The sequence below is a fragment of the Gopherus flavomarginatus genome, chromosome 8 (genome assembly GCF_025201925.1).
Source record: "Gopherus flavomarginatus isolate rGopFla2 chromosome 8, rGopFla2.mat.asm, whole genome shotgun sequence".
Lineage (NCBI taxonomy): Eukaryota > Metazoa > Chordata > Testudines > Testudinidae > Gopherus > Gopherus flavomarginatus.
This window is the reverse complement of record NC_066624.1, coordinates 89,864,783-89,885,601: the sequence shown is the minus strand read 5'-3', so window position 1 is coordinate 89,885,601 and position 20,819 is coordinate 89,864,783. Positions and strand designations below refer to the sequence as shown.

The 20,819-nt window shown below is 40.3% G+C and overlaps 1 protein-coding gene across 1 annotated transcript in view; it reads right to left on the bottom strand.

Moving 5' to 3' along the window:
- Positions 1-1,414: 1,414 nt before the first annotated feature.
- Positions 1,415-20,819, bottom strand: part of GMPS (guanine monophosphate synthase) — a 72,152-nt gene continuing 52,747 nt past the window's right edge. Inside the window, exons 13-16 of the mRNA XM_050965922.1 lie at positions 19,750-19,865; positions 15,906-16,036; positions 6,623-6,795; positions 1,415-4,893 (exon numbers count right to left, since the gene is read on the bottom strand). Of these exons, the coding sequence (XP_050821879.1) occupies positions 4,792-4,893; positions 6,623-6,795; positions 15,906-16,036; positions 19,750-19,865 (522 nt within the window). The 3' untranslated portion in view covers positions 1,415-4,791. The remainder of the gene's footprint in view (positions 4,894-6,622; positions 6,796-15,905; positions 16,037-19,749; positions 19,866-20,819) is intronic.

Here is a 20,819-nt window from a genome sequence, read left to right as displayed (position 1 = left end):
AATACAAAATATCACTGACTGGCATTTTGTGTTGGTTTGTTTTAAAACAAAGCTTGAAATTTTGAAGAATTCACACAGTTGTTTTAAGAAGAAAAAAAATAAAACAAAACCAAAAAAATCTCCATTTTACAAGTCACTCCAACTATGGTCCTTGAATGTCAAATTTAATAATTTTGTTATTCTTTATCCACAAGTATTTCCACTATCAAAGAATAAGGGAAAGGGTTAGTTTGCAAAGAATGCTGCTGTTTTTTCATGTAGCCCTGCAGCAATAAAATTAACAATTTAGGAATGTAGGCATACGAGGGTTGTGTAATACACTGGAATATTTGTAAGGAATCCTGAAGGGAATGATTTTGTGATCTAAATAGATTTTAATCTCCTCAGGATATGGTGGGGTTTTTTTGTTTGTGGGTTTTTTGGTCATTCAAAGCAGTGGACAGACTACTGGCACTCAGCAAATAAATCTGAAGTTCATAGTGCCACTGGAACCAGCAGTTCAAATCCTGGCAGGACTCTGCATAAGTTACGTTTCAGGAGTACTGGCAACACAGTCCATTTGGACTGTGACGTTTGAGATTGAATGCTAGACAATTGCTATATTTTCTCAAACATAGATTTGATTATTGAGACAGATTTTACAGAGCAGTTTTACAGCTGTATGCCTAGAGAAAATACTTAATTCATTCTAAAGGGGAGATGCATGATCAAATGCTCCATGCTTATTTATGCTATTGGCGCTGACAGCAAGCACTTAAGATTGCATGTGGAAATGTGTCTCATGAGCAAAAGCATTTCAACCGCCCTCTTTTTTTTTTTTTTAGAGGGGCAATTTATATGCAGTACTGAATTTTCAAATTAGGATGAGCATAGGCTGATCACTATTGTAATATAGTCATAAAAGAGAAATAGAGTTTGAAGATTCATAAAACAGTATAGGTCCATCAGCTACAGTTTGTTTTTTATATTTAAACAAATGCCGTAAGTATAAATGTCACTCTCTTCTTCTCTGAAGGAATTTCACATGAGAAGCTAGAGAATAATGTTATTGTCACAGTAAAGGCGAGACTAAATTCAAACCTCATATTTCACTGTAAAGTTTAGGACAAGTCTATTCTCCCCTTTGAACATTACACCTCATCCTCCCACTGATCTTAGGAGTTAGGCACAATCATCAATGACCAGTTTAAATGTATCTCACACAATATTTTGAAGGGAGGCAGTGCATGGCCTTATAGAGATGCTTTCTTGCTCCTGGATGTTTCTCTAGCGAGTGGTTCAGGACTCAAGAACAGTGATTTCATCTTTTTTGCTCTTCCCTCCCCTCACCCCTGGCTCCAAAATGGACCACCCACTCAAATGCAATTCCTGCTTTGAAGCCCCACAAAATAAATTACACACACATTCAAACAAGTAACATACTGTATATTTTTTTATTTGTGGATAAAAATTAAGGCTCACAGTACTTGATATCATTTCACAAGCAGAAAAATGTTAAAAAAATTGAGAATGATGGGAAATACCTCACCCTCCCCCAATACAAATTCCTTTTAAAATGTTGACATGTCTCACTGAAGACCTGAGGTGAACAAGTTGTACAGGGCAGCTACACTTCTGTTTTTAGTAAGCTATATACTAAATTTACTTATCACCTAATGTAAAAAATATGCTATTCTCCCTTTGCATCTGGCTGTACTACATATGTCGACTCCATAAAGTATATTCAAGAACTGCTGGGATGGCAATTGATGTCAACCTCACTAAGAATAACCCAACATTTCCCAAATGTATAGTATGGGTATTGAACAAAACGGGTGGGAGATATTTTAAGACCTAGGAATCTTATTGAAATAAGACATTCTGTTCATAATGCAATATTTTATATACCCTAAATATATTCTAATATTCATTTTTCTAGTAAAAAAGATGTCCCTAAAAATATGGGGTATGTCAAGTTCCACTTTATTAATAGAGACCTGAAAGCAATCTACTATGGTATAGATCAGATATGATGAAAATATATACATCAAACTTCAATAGACACACTGTATACGTGTATATACTATAACCATAGTTAAGATGCAACTCCTATGACAATTTGACTTAAGTATCTAATGTGCACCACATATGAAAAATGTTCTTCCTGAATGTATGTATGTTGCAGTCAATAGAGTACAGTTTATTTAACCCTCTGGATGCTATGGCCAGACTGTCTACTGTATCTCCTTTTGAGTTACATCATAACTATGAGACTATATACTCCATATTTATTTACACGGATGCCAACTAAATAAATGCCTTAGAAGAAGAGTCAGAAAAATGCCAGAATTCTAAGAGTTAAAGAGATGCCCTCTAATTTCGGTAACAAGCTTTAGTGCTTCATTCTCCATTTCCTCTCCCCTCTCTTTGCTCTCAAGGTCTAATTTAGAACATTCGCAGAACTGGTGACAGCAGCTATAATAGCAAGTTTACATACAGTAAGCGACAAAGGCTATATAGTTATATTTAGAGAATATTAAGTATCTCTACGGCCCACTGAAATGGAACTGCCCGTATCTACTTGTGATTGTGTCATTTGTGTATTATACATCTCTACATTCATGAAAATAACTATCCTCAGTACAGTTATGACAAAAATTAAAAATATAGTATTAAGGCCATAATTTCATCAGGGAGTTTTGTTAAAATCGAACTATGGAAGAGGAGTTAAAATGGCTGTTTTCAAGAGGACTGAAAGATGGAATATTTTTCTGTCCCAATGAATACTTGTTAACTTTTGGTCATTAAAGTTACTCTAATTGTAAGCTTTTACAGCTCATAGTCCAATAGTAAGACTGCATTATATATAATAGCAATACTTCACTTACATAGCACTTTTCATCCAAAGAGCTCAAATAGCTCTACAAGGATGGGTATGGTAATTATCCCCATTTTACAAATGGGAAAACTGAGGCACATCGAGGTTAAGGTTACATGACTTCCCAAGGTGTCAAAGCAGGAGAGTTAGGATTGGAAACAGGTCTCCTGACTTCCGGTCATGTGCTCTAGCCACTAGAGCCTTCTGCCTCCCTACCCCTAACAACATTTCTACACTGTGAGATGATCATTAAACTTTTCAAAAAGCTGGAAGATGCTTCTGTACAATATCTCACCCCATAACTAAGATACATAACTCCCAAGTGGCATAGGTAGAAGTATTATGACACTAAGAAGTGATTAATTAAACTAAACTTTTATAGTATAAGTTTATGCAGTAGTACTAAAAATCAAAAACATGTGAAATCAAATGGTGGTCAACTTGTTAAAATAAATGTTTATCAGCCACTATTCCAGTTTAAAAAAAAATCTATGTAATGGAAAAATAAGTGATCAGAGACAGCTCTGAACTACCCCACTTTATAACAGATATAAGGTAATTTCACAGCTGAATTAAATACAGTTTCAAAAATGGACATAATGAAAAGAATGAATCTGGATACATAATTACGGTTCCAACTGTGCAAGTATCTAGTAAAGCTGCTCAGGTGAGAACATTTAACTGTTACAAGAATAACACTTCAAGGACTGTAGTTATACGAGATTCCCAAATTCCTTAGGTGGCTGGAAATTCTTGGCCTTTGGCCTCAACATACTAGAGAAATATGGGTAGTCCAATATAACTATATCCCTTCTTGTGAGTTGCCCCTTACTTAAATAGTAAACAGCAATATACAAATGACTGAAGTAATTTGTATTGTGCTTGGCTAAGTCACCTCTGATGACAACTAGCTACTCAAAGAGTATAACAATCTTAAAATCAAACTCTGTACAACACACACAAATACTTCCCCTGTGAAAGGAAATCTCTATACTTGGTAAGAGTTTACTGTACAAACAAAAATGCAGGGACAGGCGGTGGGATGGGATGGGCTGTTGTGCAGGAGTTTAAAAAACAGCAAAACTGAACTAGGTCACACTAACTAGAACTGGTAGTTCTGATGCAACGAGCTACTCAAACTTCACTCCCACTGTTACCATTGCATCAGAGTCCCCAGAGTATATTCTGCCTTATATTTTATACTACCAGACACCATTAAATGTATATTGAAGCTTGATGAGAAATACAGATGTACGTGTTTGTTGTCCACGTACAGTCTCAATCTGTCAAGAGAAAGTGATGTAAGAGGGAGTGAGCAGAAAAAGGAAGATGAAAGGACATTTCATATTATTTTAGCATCAATCTTTCAGAATTCAATGTTATTGCCATGGGCTAATACTTCCAACAATAAAGAACAGGCTTACCAGTACACAGCAAACAGATACACATTAATTCCACAACTCAACAGTACCCACTACTCCATTTGGCAAAATATTTATTTATAATAAATCTGTTCAAAAGCAATTGGTCACATTAATTATTCATTTTACATTTTTAGGCTGTAACAATGATTTTGGTAAAAGTAAATAAACTGTCTCTTTTTACACAGTGTACAAAAACAGAGACATTGAAATGACAGTAACAATAAAACACATGAAAACAGGAAGAATCAGTAAAGACAAAAGGCAAAAGCAATATGAATCTGTCTGCGCACAGGCAATGCTGCCATGATTATTTACCCGTACAAATCCTCAGCCCCACTTACAGTTATCCCCAACATAGCTCTTAACTGCAGATTTATGCTCCAGGAGAGGAATCAGATGTTATGTAGCAGCTCCAGTCACTCTTTTCACAGTACTGCATGTCAACACTGGGAATGGTTTCTGATATAATTTAAACTGCACACAGTACTTTAATAGAAAAAAAACAAATTGTTACTCCCATTCAGTAGTCCCTGGTGGCTTTGATGTCAAGTCATACATCACCCGAGAAATGCCAGGAATCTTCTTAATCTCTGTCACCATCTTCAACACAACCTATGATGAAAAGGAAAAAAGCACGAGACATGATTTACTTTGGAAAAACTGCATACTACAAAAATGGAAATATTTAAAAGAAAGTTCTTTACCATAGTAGTCTTGAGGCAAACAGAAGAATCAATAAATACTACAAGTACCTGACACCAATAAGAAAATAAAAAAAAAAAAAAATTCCCTTACCTTTACTGACTTCCCCGTTACAATTAGGACACCAATAAAAAAGTGAGAGTCAAGTACAAAGCATTTCCTTTGACATAATAAAATTATCTTAAAAATGTTCCTAATTTATAAAAATGAAGCAATCATACCAAATTTCAGTGCCTCATAAAATACTACAGCTAATAATTTCAAATTGGCAAAGTATAAAAATAAAAATGTACTCCTCAACATAAGCTCCACTCACACAAATGTAACAGCCTGAATAAAAAGATGAACTTTAAATCATGCTCCGGACAAATGAAGTCTATAGGAACACCAGAGAAAGAATGTTCCAGAGAAAAAGTTTCTCTATTGAGAGCCTCCTGCCTTCCAGAGTTCAAAAACCAGTTATCATCAGAAAGACTGCCCCAGAATGAGTATTGAATAATAACTTGTGGATCTGATAAGAAAGTCTCATCTTCCTTGCAAAAGAAGAAAGCTTGCCAAATAATTTCCACAACCTGAAGTGCACTGACAGTGTAATTATATATTTTGTCCCAGTGTGTACTGTTTAGTGTGTACTGCAGAGTTATATATAAATCCATATGCCACAACACAATATTGCTATCCACAAGCAACTGGAATTTTAAATCAACCTCAGTTACTTCCTTAGGTTTACATTTCTTCCACACATTCAATGCTATTTTGTTTCAATGCTACTATTCAACATTATGAGACATCAAAGCGTTAAAAGCATAAACATGAATTTAAGATGTAAAATTAGAAATTTAAACTCCCAGTTAAAATGAAGATCCCATGTGGGTACATTGGAATAGTTTACTATATTATAGTTACATTTATAACTACCTATATTTTTAAAATCTATGACATAAAGACTTCCCTGAGCCAAGTCAAAGAATTTATAATCATACGTATTTATGCTACTCTGACCTATGCAGGAATAATTTCCAAACACAAACTTTAAAAAGTGTGAATTAGGATTGAGACAATTAAAAATAGTAAACCCAAGAAACTCAAAAGGTCAGATTTATACCATTCTTTACACATATCATATTTTTTTAAAAGCTTCAAAGTACATGAAAATGGTGGGAATGGCCAAAATTAGCAAAACAAGTGCCTAAGGTTGGGCTCCCAAACCTGTGTAAGCACCTCAATATAATGTCAGTTTTTTTGAACTGCTGAGCAAACCACAACTCCCACTGAAATCAATGACTTTTGAAAGTTGGGCTGTTTCTAAATATGGAAGTATTTAATTCTAGACCCTTGAAAGGCTTGAAAGTTTTGGTGAATATTCTTAAGTAGTGTGATTTTTGACTATTGTTGCCTTGTTTTATCAGCCTGTCACAACATCCTTATGGGCTTATTCTATGGCAGGGTTCTCTTTAAGTATAGTACACTTACAAATCAAAACAGTAAACAGGAGTCAAGTATTACATAACATTTACAAAAGTTATCTTAAGGTTGTAAGTTATAAATCACCCACAAACCAGACAATATGAAAATTATCTTGGGTTGCAAGCTCACTCCAAAAAGAATTAAAAATAAATAAATAAATAGGAACAATTACCTCTTCTGGGATCTCACTGCCAGGAGTTGCTGCAATGCCTGTCATGAAGTCACTAGTGATAAAGGTTCGAATAACCACAGATCTCTGGCAGGAAGGTTGTTTCTGTAGGGGGTCTCGGTCAAAATGCAATGGTGTCAAAATTACTGGCATCTGGCTGATTTTTCCGGCATAACCTTAAGCAAAATGGTGATAAAAGCTTGAAATAATCACGTTGCCCTAAACAGATTAATTTATTCCAATTATGCGTTAAGATATGCATGGTGACGGAATAAACCTTTTCATCACTTTCATACTGTAGACAGACAACACAATATACAATGAAATATATTGAAATGGACAAGAAGTTTTTTGAGCTATAGTTTTGGGACCACCCCCAAAAGGATCATGTTGCCCCTGTAAAGGATCTTCGTGACCATACTTTCATATAATATAAATGATCTATACATTTAAACTACCGGTATTGCCAAATATGGTAGGAGCCCTTTTTACAAAAAACAGGGAAAGCAGAACTCATTCATATAAATGGCTGACTTTCAGTGCAAATTATGCATATTGGGGGTATTATCCAAGCACCCCGCTCCTATTTTTCAGTATCAGATAAGAGGAGATATGACATATCTGGCAGTGAGCTCAGGGAGGGTTTCTTCCTTTTAGCAGAGATTACTGAAAAATATTACAGAAGGGAAAATTCAGATTGAGTATCAGGAAGAGCTTCCAAGTCGTGTTGTGAAACAGTAGTCAAAGAGTAGTAGTGGAAGCCTTGCAAAGAGAGGTTATTTACCTTGTATATTCCACCAAGAGCATGCCCCTGAGGCCGGAAGATTTTTACTAGCAATGTTGATTAGTTAGTCACCAAATCACTCTGATTAACAGCTTCCATGCAGACAGGGATAGATCTTGCTCCCCCTTGTTTACTGATGTAGAAAACTGTTGTCGTGTAGTCTAACATCACTGGAATGTGCTGGGTTTTCAAGAGTGCTAGGAATTGTTGCAGGCCTTGCAGACTGCTTGCAATTCTAAGAGGTTTATATGTGCATCCTGGGCTCTTGCGGAGTCCATGTCCCTTGCGCTGTACACTCTTTTGGATGGGCATCCCACCACAGCAGAGAAGCATATGTGATCAGTGTTTTCTCAGGTGGGGGGGACGAAAGCAGAGGAGCATCCATTTGTTCCTTGTTGCCCCATCAGCCTAGAGAATCTCACACTCTGTGAGGGAACGAGTCTAACTTGCCCATACACTGCATACACCAAACTTTTCTGTGGGTGACCCCTTTCACATAGCAAGCCTCTCAGTGCGACCTCCCCCCTTATAAATTAAAAAGGCCTTTTAAAATATATTTAACACCATTATAAATGCTGGAGGCAAAGCGGGGTTTGGGGTGGAGGCTGACAGCTCGCAGCCCCCCCCATAACCTTGTGACCCCCTGCAGGGCTCCGACCCCCAGTTTGAGAACCCCGGCATACACTGTTGAAAGCCAAGGCTGCAGGCAACAAAGGCAGAGACTCATCAAGGGCATCACACAGGTGCAGGAAGCCATGTGTCCTAGGTGGATGAGGCATGAATGGACTGATATCTATGGGCTCAGTCTGAGCTGGGAGACCAGAACTTTTATGGACTGAGGAAGATATTCCTTGACACCAACAGAGTTCAGTGTTGCTCCAATAAACTATAGTCTGCGTGGGACATCTCTGTTTACACAAAGTCCTTGCAAAGAGCAGGGATGAGGCTGCTCTCTGTACCTCCAGCTGAAATCTTCTATCACTAGGGAATCGTTGAAGTCGGGGAAGACTGATGAACAGTGGTGCCAGAGTGAGCTGCCACTACTGACAGCACTTTTGTACTCTTGATGCTACTGCAAAGTCAAAGGGTAGTATCTGGTACTGCTGGTAGTTCGGACCTACAAGGGGTGGGATGTTTATATGGAAGTAGGCATCCTTCGGCTCAAGAGCTGTGAGCCAGTCGTTTGAGTCAACATTTCATTTGGGTCTCTATCCTCCCCTTTTCTTTTTGTGGATGAGGAAATATTGTGAATAAAAACTCTTTCCCCAGTACTGAAGTGATACTATGTTAAAGCTCACTGATGGAGGAGGGAGCTTACCTCTTGAAAGAGCATCCTCTCAAGATCTCAGAAGACAGACAGGATAGGTAGTTTTGGAGAGGGAAGGAAGAGGAATTCTATGGTGTAGTTGGAATGAATGATGTTGAGAATTCACCTGTCTGTTATCATACACCAGGCTTAGGAGAAGCAGGTTAGTTGACCATCAAGTTGTGTATTAGGGTTTTTGGTCAACAGAAGTGGCATCTGGGGTAGTTTGCAGCTCTCAAAGGTCCTATTAATGGTATTTCTTTGTAGGAGTTTTGGGTTGGAATGAAGTGTATAATGTTTTCCCTGCTGAGGTTTCTGCTGTTTCAGCGGTGGTTCACAGGCCCTCTGGTGGCAGAAGGATACAAGTGCTGGTCTAGGCTTGTAAGATTATGACCTATGATATTTTCTTTTTGGAGATGTAGATCCCCGTAGATCCCCAGAGAGTGGAGGGCTGCCTTGAGTCTTTCAATGAGTGTAAGGAATCACTGGTCTTCTCACTGTATAGGTTGTTACTATCGAATGGCAAATTCTCTAGTGTAGCTTGGACTTATCTGGGGAATCCAAAAGAATGAAGCCATAATTTCCAATGGAGGACAATGGCCATTGCCACCAACTGGGAAGCTGTTTCTGCTGCATCAACTGAGGCCTGGAGGATGTCCTGACAATCAATTTCCCCTTCTCAAAAAGAGCCTGAAACTATGTTCAGCCCAGGGGTCGGCAACCTTTTAGAAGCGGTGTGCCAAGTCTTCATTTATTCACTCTAATTTAAGGTTTCGCATGCCGGTAATACATTTTAATGTTTTTTAGAAGGTCTCTCTATAAGTCTATATATTATATAACTAAACTAGTGTTGTATTGTAAAATAAACAGGGTTTTCAAAACGTTTAAGAAGCTTTATTTAAAATTAAATTAAAATGTTGATCTTACGGCACCGACCCACTCAGCCCGCTACTGGTCTGCGGTTCTGTTCACCTAGGCCGGCAGCAGGCTGAGCGGGGCCTGCAGCCGGGAACCCGGCTGGCAAGGGTCCGTCAGCCAGAACCCCAGACCAGCAGTTGGCTGTGCGCGGCTGGTGGCCAGGACCCAGAGGGCTGGGGGCAGAGGGCTGGAGTCAGGGCTGGGTATGTGGGGGGTGTAGGTGTCAGGGCAGAGGGGGCGCTGGGTATGGTGGGAATGCCAGAGTCAGGGCTAGGTTTGTGGGTGGGGGGGGATGAAGGAGTCAAGCAGAGGGCTGAGTATGTATGAGGGAGGTACAGGGCTCAGGGCAGGGGCCTGGCGGGGGGGCAGGGCTCAGGGCATGGTGTGTGTGTGTGGAGGAGGTCGGGGGTCAGGGGAGAGTGCTGGTTGACTGCCCCCCTAAAAACTCTCAACCCCACTGCTACTTGTCCCCTGACTACCCATTCCTGGGACCCCTACCCCCAACTACCACCCAGGATCCTACCCCCTATCTAAGCCTCCCTGTTCCTTGTCCCCAGACTGGACTCTACCTCCTACCTGTCCCCTGCCTGCCCCAACCTCTTTCCACACCCCTGCCTCCTGACAAGACCCGCAGAACTCCCAACTCATACAACCCCCCAGCTCCTTGTCCCCTGACCACCCCCCTTCAGAGATGCCCCCACCCTAACTTCCCCCCACCCAGGACCCTCCTTGCTCCTGGTTCCCTGACTGCCCTGACCCCTATTCACCCCCTGCCTCCTCACAAACCCCGGGACTCGCATGCCCCATCCAACCCCCTCCCCGCCGCCCTTAACCACCCCCCGGGATCCCACCCCCCCAGCTCCCTGTCCCCTAACTGCCCCCACCCCTTATCCAACCCCCCTAAGCCCTGGGCCCCTTACCATGAGGCTCAACTCAGAGCTAGATACACTGCTCCGCGGGAGCACACAGCCCCACCCCTCTGGTTGAGCAGGGAGCATGTCTGCCTCCCTGCGGAGCCAAATGCTGCCTCATGGGAGCGCACAGCCCCAACCCCCAGAGCACTGTGCGCGGCAGCAGGCCTCCAGGGGAGGGGAGAAGGCGGGGGAGGGGACGGCAGCTTGCTGTGCTCGGCCCCGCGCTCCGGCTCAGAAGCGCGGACCCCGCGGCTGGCCGTGCCGGGAGAGTGGGGCTATTTGCCCACCCCGTGCGCACGGCTATGCTTCTACTCCCTGGCCCCCGTGTGGGAAGTGGAGGGCAGAGCAGAGCGCGCCGGGCTGGGCAGGATTTTTAGTGGCATGCTGGAGTCCTGGCAGGCTTCAGCGTGCCATTAAAAATTGGCTCGCGTGCCGTCTTTGGCATGCATGCCATAGGTTGCCGACCCCTGTTCTAGCCTCTTGAAGGAGTTTCACTGTGAATTCTGCAAATTCAGATTAATTGATGATATCATATTTCGAAATTAATGTGTGAAAACTGGCTATTTGAAATTGCAGGATGGTTGAAGAGAAAACTTTCCCCCTGAGGAGATCCGAATGGTCAGTCTCTTTATCAGAAGGAGTGGACCACAAAGCCGCCCAAGCAGCTGGCCCTGGGGACAGCCACACCAGCCACTGCTGGAGCGGCTCTGCAGCCAGCCATTCAGGCAGCCCCGCAGCGAGCCACACGGGCTGCTGCTGGAGTGGCCCTGGGGCCAGCCACACTGGCCGCTGCTCGGGCAGCCCCGGGCAGCTGGCCCAGAGAACTGCCTGAGCAGTGGCTAATGCGGCTGGCCCCAGGGACTGCCTGAGCAGCAGTCCCAGGGGTGGCTGGAGCAGCCATTGTTCGGCGGCCCCCAACAGCAGTCATGGAGCGGCCGAGCACTTGCTGCTTGGCAGCCCCCGTCAGCTGGTGCCACTGGCCCCAACCCTCCGCCAGCAATGGGCTACCTGAGGCTCTCCCTTCCCCCGCTAAGATTTAGTCAGGGATATTTATGGTAGCAGTCATGGACAGGACATGGGCTATGAATTTTTGTTTATTGCCTGTGACCTGGCCATGACTTTTATTAAAAATACCCATTACTAAATCGTAACCTATTCATCACAAAGTGATTACATATGAATTAACCACAGCAATAGGTAACACAATCAGACGATTGCATAAGTTGATTGGATACATCAGGCAATCTTAGCTGCTCTAAGATGGCCTCATTAATGGGAAGTATCATCTTGATAGGCCCTGCAATCTGTAGAATGTCCAGAAAGTTTGTGAGGGGTCTCTTGCACTTCCTCCAAGGGAGTCTGGAGTGTGTATGCAACCCTCCTAATAGGTCCTGAAACTGCATGAAATCATCAGGTGGAGAAGAGGAGGCTAGTACAACTGCCTCATAAGGGGATGATCATGATATTCCAGTTGGAACCAGGATTACTGTCAGTTCCAGTTCTTCCTCCTCCAGTGGTTCTTGAAGTTGAGGTGCCTCTCTGGGAGGGAAAATATGATGTGATTCCTGATGGGCATGTAGATTCAGGATAATGCATGTACGGATCCCATGGTCCCCCGAAAGACCAGTGAAAGGGGGTCAAACATCTGTTAGGGAGATTCCCCTGGCATAAGGCACCATCAGTCATGAAGAAGGTACTCTGTTTTATCAGGCCATGACGAATCCTAGGAGACTCTGGACCCTCTCTTTGGGTTAACATCCTATCCTGGTGGGGAAGACAAAACTCCCAAAATAACATTTGATTTCTGAGGGAAATTAGGCTCAAATTCTAAGGGCGGTAGAAGATACAGGAGTGCAGTTTTCTCTTTTGTGCCATTCCTGGACCTTTCGCAAGGATCAGGTAGGGGAGCAGTTGGGTCCAAAAGAGGATGAAAATATCATCAGGAATAGTGTATATGTGCCCAGACGCATGGGGTTGCGGAGTCCTATTCCTTTGTATAAGAGCTGGTCTCTAGCCAGGCCCAGGGATGTCAACATCTCTTTATCAGATTGCAATGGGACCCCTAGTTCAGGGACTCTGGGTGTTTATCTTTGGTCAGTCCCGTTCCTGCAGTCGGTACTGGTTTGAAGGCAGACTCTCTCTTTGAAACTTGGAGGTCAATACCTTGTCTCTTATGAGCTTCCCATTCCAGAGTGCAGAGTCTCATTGGCTTCGATTATGGTGAGGAAGAAGTCCTCCTTTTGGAAGAGGATTTCTTTCTTCCTTTATTAGAAGATTTCCTGCTTCCTGGTACCTATAAGGAGGTTGCCTTGGCTCTGATCAACCCCTGTATCAGAGGTTAACACTGAAATGCACTTCTAGGTACATTTCATTTTACAGCGAGGTCTACCTGCTAGGGCAGTGGTTCTCAACCTGTGGCCCGCTTGTGGCCCAATCAACACACAGCTGTGGCCCATGTATCATCCTCAGAGCCATATCAGTAGTATATACATTGTGTGGATGCAGCCCACATAACACAGAGCGCTGCATTTGAGGCCCACAATGGTAAGTAGGTTGAGATCCACTGTGCTTGGCTCAGATTGGAGCCTCATTACACAATCAATATGAAATTTCCTATATCTGTAGTCACATACTTGGTGAAGCTGGGGAAGGATTGGCGAACAGCACACTTCAAAAAGAGACATGAGCTTCTCTGAGTTAGTAGAGACATTTCTGATAGTTGTCACTGACCAGGAAAGTCCAGAGGCAGGAAATACAGTTTTTGAATCCTGGGATGTTGGGCATAATAGTTTCCCCATGGGGAGCAAAGGGAAGGACACATCAATGCCTTATTTAATTTAACTAGCTAAACATTAAAAGCTATCTAAATATATCAAATTTATTTACATTATTTACAGGAAAACGCTGAAGGATTAACAGTGGAAAATGAAGGGTTCCATCTCAGATCATGAGGTCGCAGAAAGGAACAGGGGATGCTGTTAGTCTGCACCACACCTTATACCCTTGATCTGAAACATAAGGTAATGAGCATAGGCATGGACAAATGGACATTGCTAGCAAAATTCTTCTGATCTCATTTGCACGGAGCACATGTGTACCCACAGTGGAATACAAATAGGACTAGACTGGACAAAACGCTAGAAAACAAAGAGTAGGAAACAATTCTGCATTGTAGGTAGATAGAACTACATAAAGATGTGAATAAATTGTTACGCTCTCCATTCTGTCATTGGGATCCATTGGGCCAGAGGGGCCTTATCCAGTTTGACTTGCATAACACAGGCCACAGAATGCCACTTAGTAATTCCTACATCAAACTTAACTTCTGAATGAACAAGAAATGTATCTTTTAGCAAGACACTCAATCTTGAAAAACTGAGAAGCCACTTCATCCTTTGGCAAAGGGTTACAATGGTTCCTTGTACAGCTTATTTCCAATGTCAATTAATCTAGTTTCAACTTCCAGCCAAAGGTTCTTGTAATGCCTTTGTCTGCTAAATCAAAGAGAGACCATTAATATCTCTTCTCTCCATTTAGGTACTCATTGTCCCTGATCAAGTCACCTCTTACCCATCACTTAGATAAACTACATGAATTGAGCTCAAATCTCTCACCGTGAAAACATAATGGTTTTTCACACTAATTCACTGAAAGATTTTGCAGTTTCTCATATTTACATTCCTTGAGTAGAGACAATCTGACACTGGCTTCTCTCCAAGAATTTATCATCTAAGTGCTTGCCATTAGTGAATCAGACTGGTAAGATCTGTTTAACAACTACGTTAACATAGGCAAGATATACACTGTCATAAAAGTGTGTAATCACATTATCATGATCTTAAATGATTTATAGTCACATTTTGTCTTTTAATTCTTAATTCATCTTTGTTAAACATTTTCAGACCCAGCAAAGTCACTTAGGAGCCCATGTCCCATTTTCAAAAGTGACAAACACTGAAAGTCAATAGGACATAAGAGCATAAGTCATTTAAGTGCTTTTGAAAATGTTACCCTTTATGTTTTGCTACTGCTGGGTTTGTGGTTTCAATGGTTTTTAACTTTGCAAACAAAAAGGAGTCAAAGTCTTATTCCTCAGTAACTTGATTTGCAAATAATGGAAGAAAAAATAATATTTAGGTGAATTTGATTAATGGTCTCTCATACACTTACCATAAACCTCTCAAGCTCTCATATGTAACTAAGCAGTGAGCTATATTAGAACTTAACTGAACCTATACATTATCATATTCCCAGACTCGGTCTGTAGTTTAGGCAGTAGAGGAAATTAAACATTTTCTCAGTGGGGAAAGTGTTTAAAGCGTTACTGTGCACAGGCTTGCAGTTGTTGGTTTTAACATTTCACAGTGTTAACTTGCAAATGCAGTTTGGCCTTTTTATTTTAAAGTTAAAATTAAAAAAAACTTGGTTGCAGATGGTTTGATCATCTCTGTAGGTCTGGCTTATTCTTGATGAGCTTCCTTGTTCTCACAAAACAAAATGATCTTGGAAGAAATCTGGAGGTTTTTCTTTACACAGTTCATTTACTCCCGGTAAACACAGATGATTCTCCTGTCTATATAAATCATTATTCAGCAATTTATTTGGAAGTCTTCTATTTGAAAGCCCATTTAGGAGTTATCTAGCTGTCATTCTTTTCTGTTTTAACCAAGTCGATTCTAATTTCTTGAGAGGAAATTGAAAACTTCTTAGCACATTCAGCCCACTCTTCACTATTAAGCAACCTCTTCATACTAATTTTTTGCTTCTCAAGCCCTCAAAGAAGACAGGAAAAACTACTGTTCAGCTTGAAGAAATATCTCAAACTTCAGATGACACAATCTTTTTTTTGCTCTCAGCAGGTCTGGCTACACTTATTCAGAGGTTTCCATTGTTTAATGTTTTAAATTCTCTCTCAAATATTTAATGTTTGGTTAAGCAATGAATATCACTACAAGTGAAAATGGTAAGAACCTCATATGTAATTTCATAACATTGTGATTCATGCACACAATTCCATAGAGAAATGGGAAGTGCTAGAGGAAGAAACTGTTACCAGACAAACAAAGGATGAATTCATAATCAGGCATTATGTAGTGTCAGAAAATTACTTTCTGAAGTGATTTCTGTAGAGTAATAATATTAAATACCCTCTAAATTATACTCTATTTGGACAACATTTAGCGACTCATGCCATTCATCTCAGGATTTAAAATAAGGCTTCCACCACATTAAGTAGTGATTTTTTGAAGATACACAGCACAATTTTTGGATAGTCCCGTTCTAAATCTGTAACTACATATTGATTTAAGAATTACAAGCATTTTGCGACAAGCACAAGCTAATGTATCCAGGCCAAACACTTACCAGACTCCCTGAGAATATTATGAGCCTCAAAATCAGCTTGGCGTAAAGTGCTGAGGACTCCGGTTGTCAGGAAAGTGGGTGTAACATCTGTAGGAGGTTCTTTGACTGGTGGACCGAACACATAGACAACTCTAGGAAGATAAAGTAGATTGTAGAAAAATACATTTTATGTCTAAAGAATTAAGTAAGTGCTTGGAAATTGCATCTTTATTGTTGCAATGTTGCACACGAGACCCAGAAACTGATATATCAGAGTATGAATTTTTAACCGTGGCCCTCATCCAATATGTTGAGTTTAAAAAGAGACAAGACATTACAACTGGATATATTCTGTAAACCTGATGTACCTTTTATTTTTTATTTTTGGAACTCGAAAGGTATTTACTTTTATTTATTTTGATTTCCCATATACAGTCCCAATACCTCTAGGCTTGCTTTTTCCTTTCAACTAAACAAAAATGCCCATTCATTGAGGTTTCTTAGAGGGTTTTTCACTTTTCCACTGATGACAGTGAAAGTTCATACTGTTCCAATAATTTTTAATAAGAATTTTGCATTTGCATTCTTTCTGCTTCTCCTGGAATCTCCTTTAAAAGAGATCAAAGCCTTCTTAAGGAGGCTAACCTCAGTTTGAGAAATAACAAACTGTGAATACATGGCTCTATCGCTATTTATAAATCTCCAGTGGCTTATTATATTAATAATTCATCTTCTGAATTCAAGCTGTGTATTCACTCCAGCTTCATCTTTTTATCTAACTGTACTTCGTACTGTACCAAAAAATACGACATGAAGCTGGTCGGATTTATGAATACAGAAGAAACTTCAGTTACTACAGACTATTTAATTAAACAACAAATCCCTCATACACAGAGCTGCTGTAACAAGAAATGGGAGATTGCACTACTGCAGATTATAAAGACACTCCTCCTTCCAACGTATGTGACAATTTAAATTTCAGTAGCAAAACTATGCAAGTTAGGATGTACAATAGACTCTTTTTTCTTGCTTGCTCTAGAGTTAGGTGAAATATAGGATAAAGGACTGACGGACAGGACACATTAATACATCTTTAGTATATGTTATAATTTAATACTGTAAATGTGGACTTATATCCTTGACATGCCGAACAAAGAAGTACTAAACATAAATCTGCCATATCAAACTGACACTTGAAAAATAAAAAAAAAACCTCTCAAACAAGAGTCTATATTTATGACTAAGTTAGCTCAGAGATTCACACAGCAATAATCTTTCCTCATGGGATAGTTCCAAACTTCAGAGCTAAATTAGCTGAAAGCAATTTCTAATTTTTGCTTTAAATTTTTAAACACACTTTATCTGAATGTACATGTAGACCTAAGCATTCATGTGCATAAACAAGTAAATAAAATGCAAGCACACTTGTGTCCAAATAAACTCAAATTATGGGCAAGCATGCATTCTCTCAATTCTATTTTGTTAGTTATAGACTAAATCAGTGAAATTATGAGGTTGGAAAACTATATTGATACACTACTCAAAAGTCAACTTCCTCCTTTCCCTTTAAAGCCTCTATAAACATAAAGAAGAAAGTTTGAGAATCATGCACTGGGCAGCATACAACACCCAAAGGCATAAGAAAACTGAACAGAACAGTAACATTCAGTTATGCTGTCTATAACAGAATAATATTACACACACACACAAATATATTAAAGGAACATTATTAAACTTGTAAATCGAACACTCAAAAGTTAGGAAGTGCCAGAATTAAGGTTGCTGCTGTGCATAAACATTATGAAATAGTACGTAATCACCACTATTTTTTCCACAGGAGCCCTGCTTCATTCAGTTCATGTATTTTGTTTTCTTCTTGTAGTTCAGTGTTTGGCCTTATGCCTTATTTGCAGCACACTATTAAGACCTAAATAGAGAATTATTAGTTTCCTTTTTTTTAGTGCTCATCACTATAGTATTTGCTTTATAAATATTAAATTTATCTTCACAATACTCCTGTGAGATAAAATGATATTATCCCCATTTTACAGATGCGAACTAAGGCTCCGAGAGATTAAGGTAAACAATTTACACTAATTTTTGTTTTTCTCGTTTGAGATGCCCAGGACCTGATTTTTCAGAATACTTAAAATGTTCAAAGCACAACTCCCATAGACTTCAGTTGCAGCTGTGAGCATTCAGCACTTCTGCATATCAGACCCCACGGTAACAAGTTGGGCAACCGAAAAGTGAGAAATAAACTGGCGACCCGCTGTGAAAGGTTTTGTTTATGTGATTTACTCAGCATCACACAGGAACTCTGTGGCAGATGTAGGGATAAAACCCAGTTCTTCAGAGCCACATTCAATTGCCTTAACCATGAGACAGTCCTTTCTTTTCCAGCAATCCCCAGTCCCGCTTACTACCTACTATGCAACAAGTGAAGGAGGGGTCCTACAAACAGCAGCTTCTTTCGTTGGATCACTCAGATTTATCCCCAGAGCAGGTCCATTCTATGCACAGTCCCCCTCTCTCTTCCACAGCCTTGGATCCTTGTCACAGTCCGATTCTCCTTGCCTACCCAGTCCCAGTTTTATTCCTCGAGTTTCTCATCAAGACTCAGTCTTCTTGCCCAGCCAGTCCTAGACAATGACGCCAGTGGGGGAATCTCAGTCCCAGTCTCTTCTCCCCACACCTAGTTCCAGTCTCCTTTCCCAGAAAGTCCCAGGTCTCCCTCTCTCACCTGAACTCCTTGTCCCACCAACTTCAGTTCCCTCACCATGATTTCATCTGACCCATCTCCCCCCAAGCTCTAGGCTCTGTCCTAGTAACCCCAGCACAATTCTCTCCTCATCTCCTTGCTCTAGTCTCCTCCCTCCCTGGCTTTCTGTCCCAGTCTGTTTGCTGAGCCACTTGCACCTTTCCACCTGCACTCTAGCTCCTTGTCAGAGCTCCTCCCTGTCCCCTCCTACTGATTCCCAGTCTCACCACAGGTCCTCACCCAATCTCAGTTTCTTCCCCCCTCACCCCACAAACTGGCTCCCAGCCCTTCCCCACCCCATTTCTCTCACCAGATTCCAGTCCCAGTGTTATGCAATATTAACAACAGGCAGTGCTACCAGGTTAATTACAATACAATATACGGGAGGAGCACCAAAGGATATTTTTTCCTTTCAAGCCACAACTATTTAAACTATTAACTTGAATGGCAGACCTGCTATATTGCCTTGTATAGATTTCTATAGTAATGTGCACCTAGATCTTCCATAGGCACTTTCTGATTAACTCCATCTATTTATCACTGATTTAGTGTTTCAGACTATACAGAGGAACATGTCTTCAGACACTAAAAGGGCTATTTAACAGAGGTAGTTTTCTAACAGAGGTGGAACAAGCTGGATTATTCAGATTGCTTACACTAACTAGTCCTATTTAAGTCAATGGGAGTTTTACAGGTGACGTCAATGACAGGCGAGTTAGGACAACTCAAGAGATCTTCTAAATCCCAGCCCAATAAATCTGTTCATTGTTTGGAGCAGCCATGCAAGACAGTAGGTTGCCTAGAAGAATGAGGTCTTGTACAACTACTACTGTATTTTGTCTTATCAAGTGATCATCAGATGGAGAGAAAACTCATTGATGTGTATTTCAAGTTTGTGCATGTTTGGAATAACTACACATCAGAATTCGTTAGGTAGTGGTGACAAATAAATCTCAAAGTACATTTTATGAAGGCCATAACATTTAAAGGAAAACTTAGTTAAACTAGCTACCTAGTCTAATTTCTGCATTCTGTGCACAACAATTATTAGTAAACAGATTGCCAAAAACAAAGGTAATTGCCTACCAAATTGAGAATGTATACCTGTTAATGTTGTGGCACATTCGTGGTATGAGCCTGGATAGGAATGTAAGAGACTCCCAGTGTGGAGCATCTTTACTGGAGATCCCACATACATAGCTATATGAGCGACAGTCACCCTGGGAAGTAACAGAAAGTGAACGGATATCTCTTAAACAATGAACATATAAAACAATATATAGTACTTTCTCTATTTATTTTGTAGCAGTTAGAGAACTAAACTTTAGTCAACAAATCAACATCTGATTAATGGTTATAAGCCCAGTGAAATCAGTGTGACTGCATGGATATAGCTGAGGGCAGAACTCGACCCTACATCTTTAATTTGCCTTGTAATTCCTAGGTACTGGAAGGGCCTCTGAACAGTGAACTTAAATATCAAATACTCAGCAAAATTGTGGCACTCTACAGAGAGTTTAAAAAGACAACATTTTAGTCTCAGCTTCCAGCACTGTCATCTGTTTAAATTAGATCTTTGACACTTGTTTTAAAAATTCAAGCTCATTCTATCAAAAATGCCAAAAAACTACAAAATATCTTAATACCAAAAAACATAACCAATGCCATCTAACAGAGCTTAACAAAAAATTTGCCGAATGTAGCAAAGCACACCTCCTCCCACTAAATTTAAGAAACCTGCCATGCATAATACTCTAAGAACAGCCTATCAAAACAGAAGAAGGCATTTAGCTTGCTATGTCTGCACTTCTGTTTTGGTAATAAGTAAAAATTAATTTAAATAAAAATAACTTATTTTTAAAAACTCATTGGCATTAGAAGAGCACTTACAAGGATATCCATAACTGCTACACTAATGCAGAAAACACTTCCATTTAAATCAAGCAACCAAGTCATTGTACCTTGTGAATTTGATATCAACAAAACTAATAAGAATGGATACAATCAGACATGTCAGTACGCCGCCAGTCACAAAACAATGTCAAGAGAACCCTTGCAGTTTCATGTCAACAATATAAATTATATTTTGGAGATTTCAATATTGTATTATATTCCTACTGTCCACAAAATGAATTTTATTTTCACAAAAATATGTTTTAAAGGTAAGCTGTTTA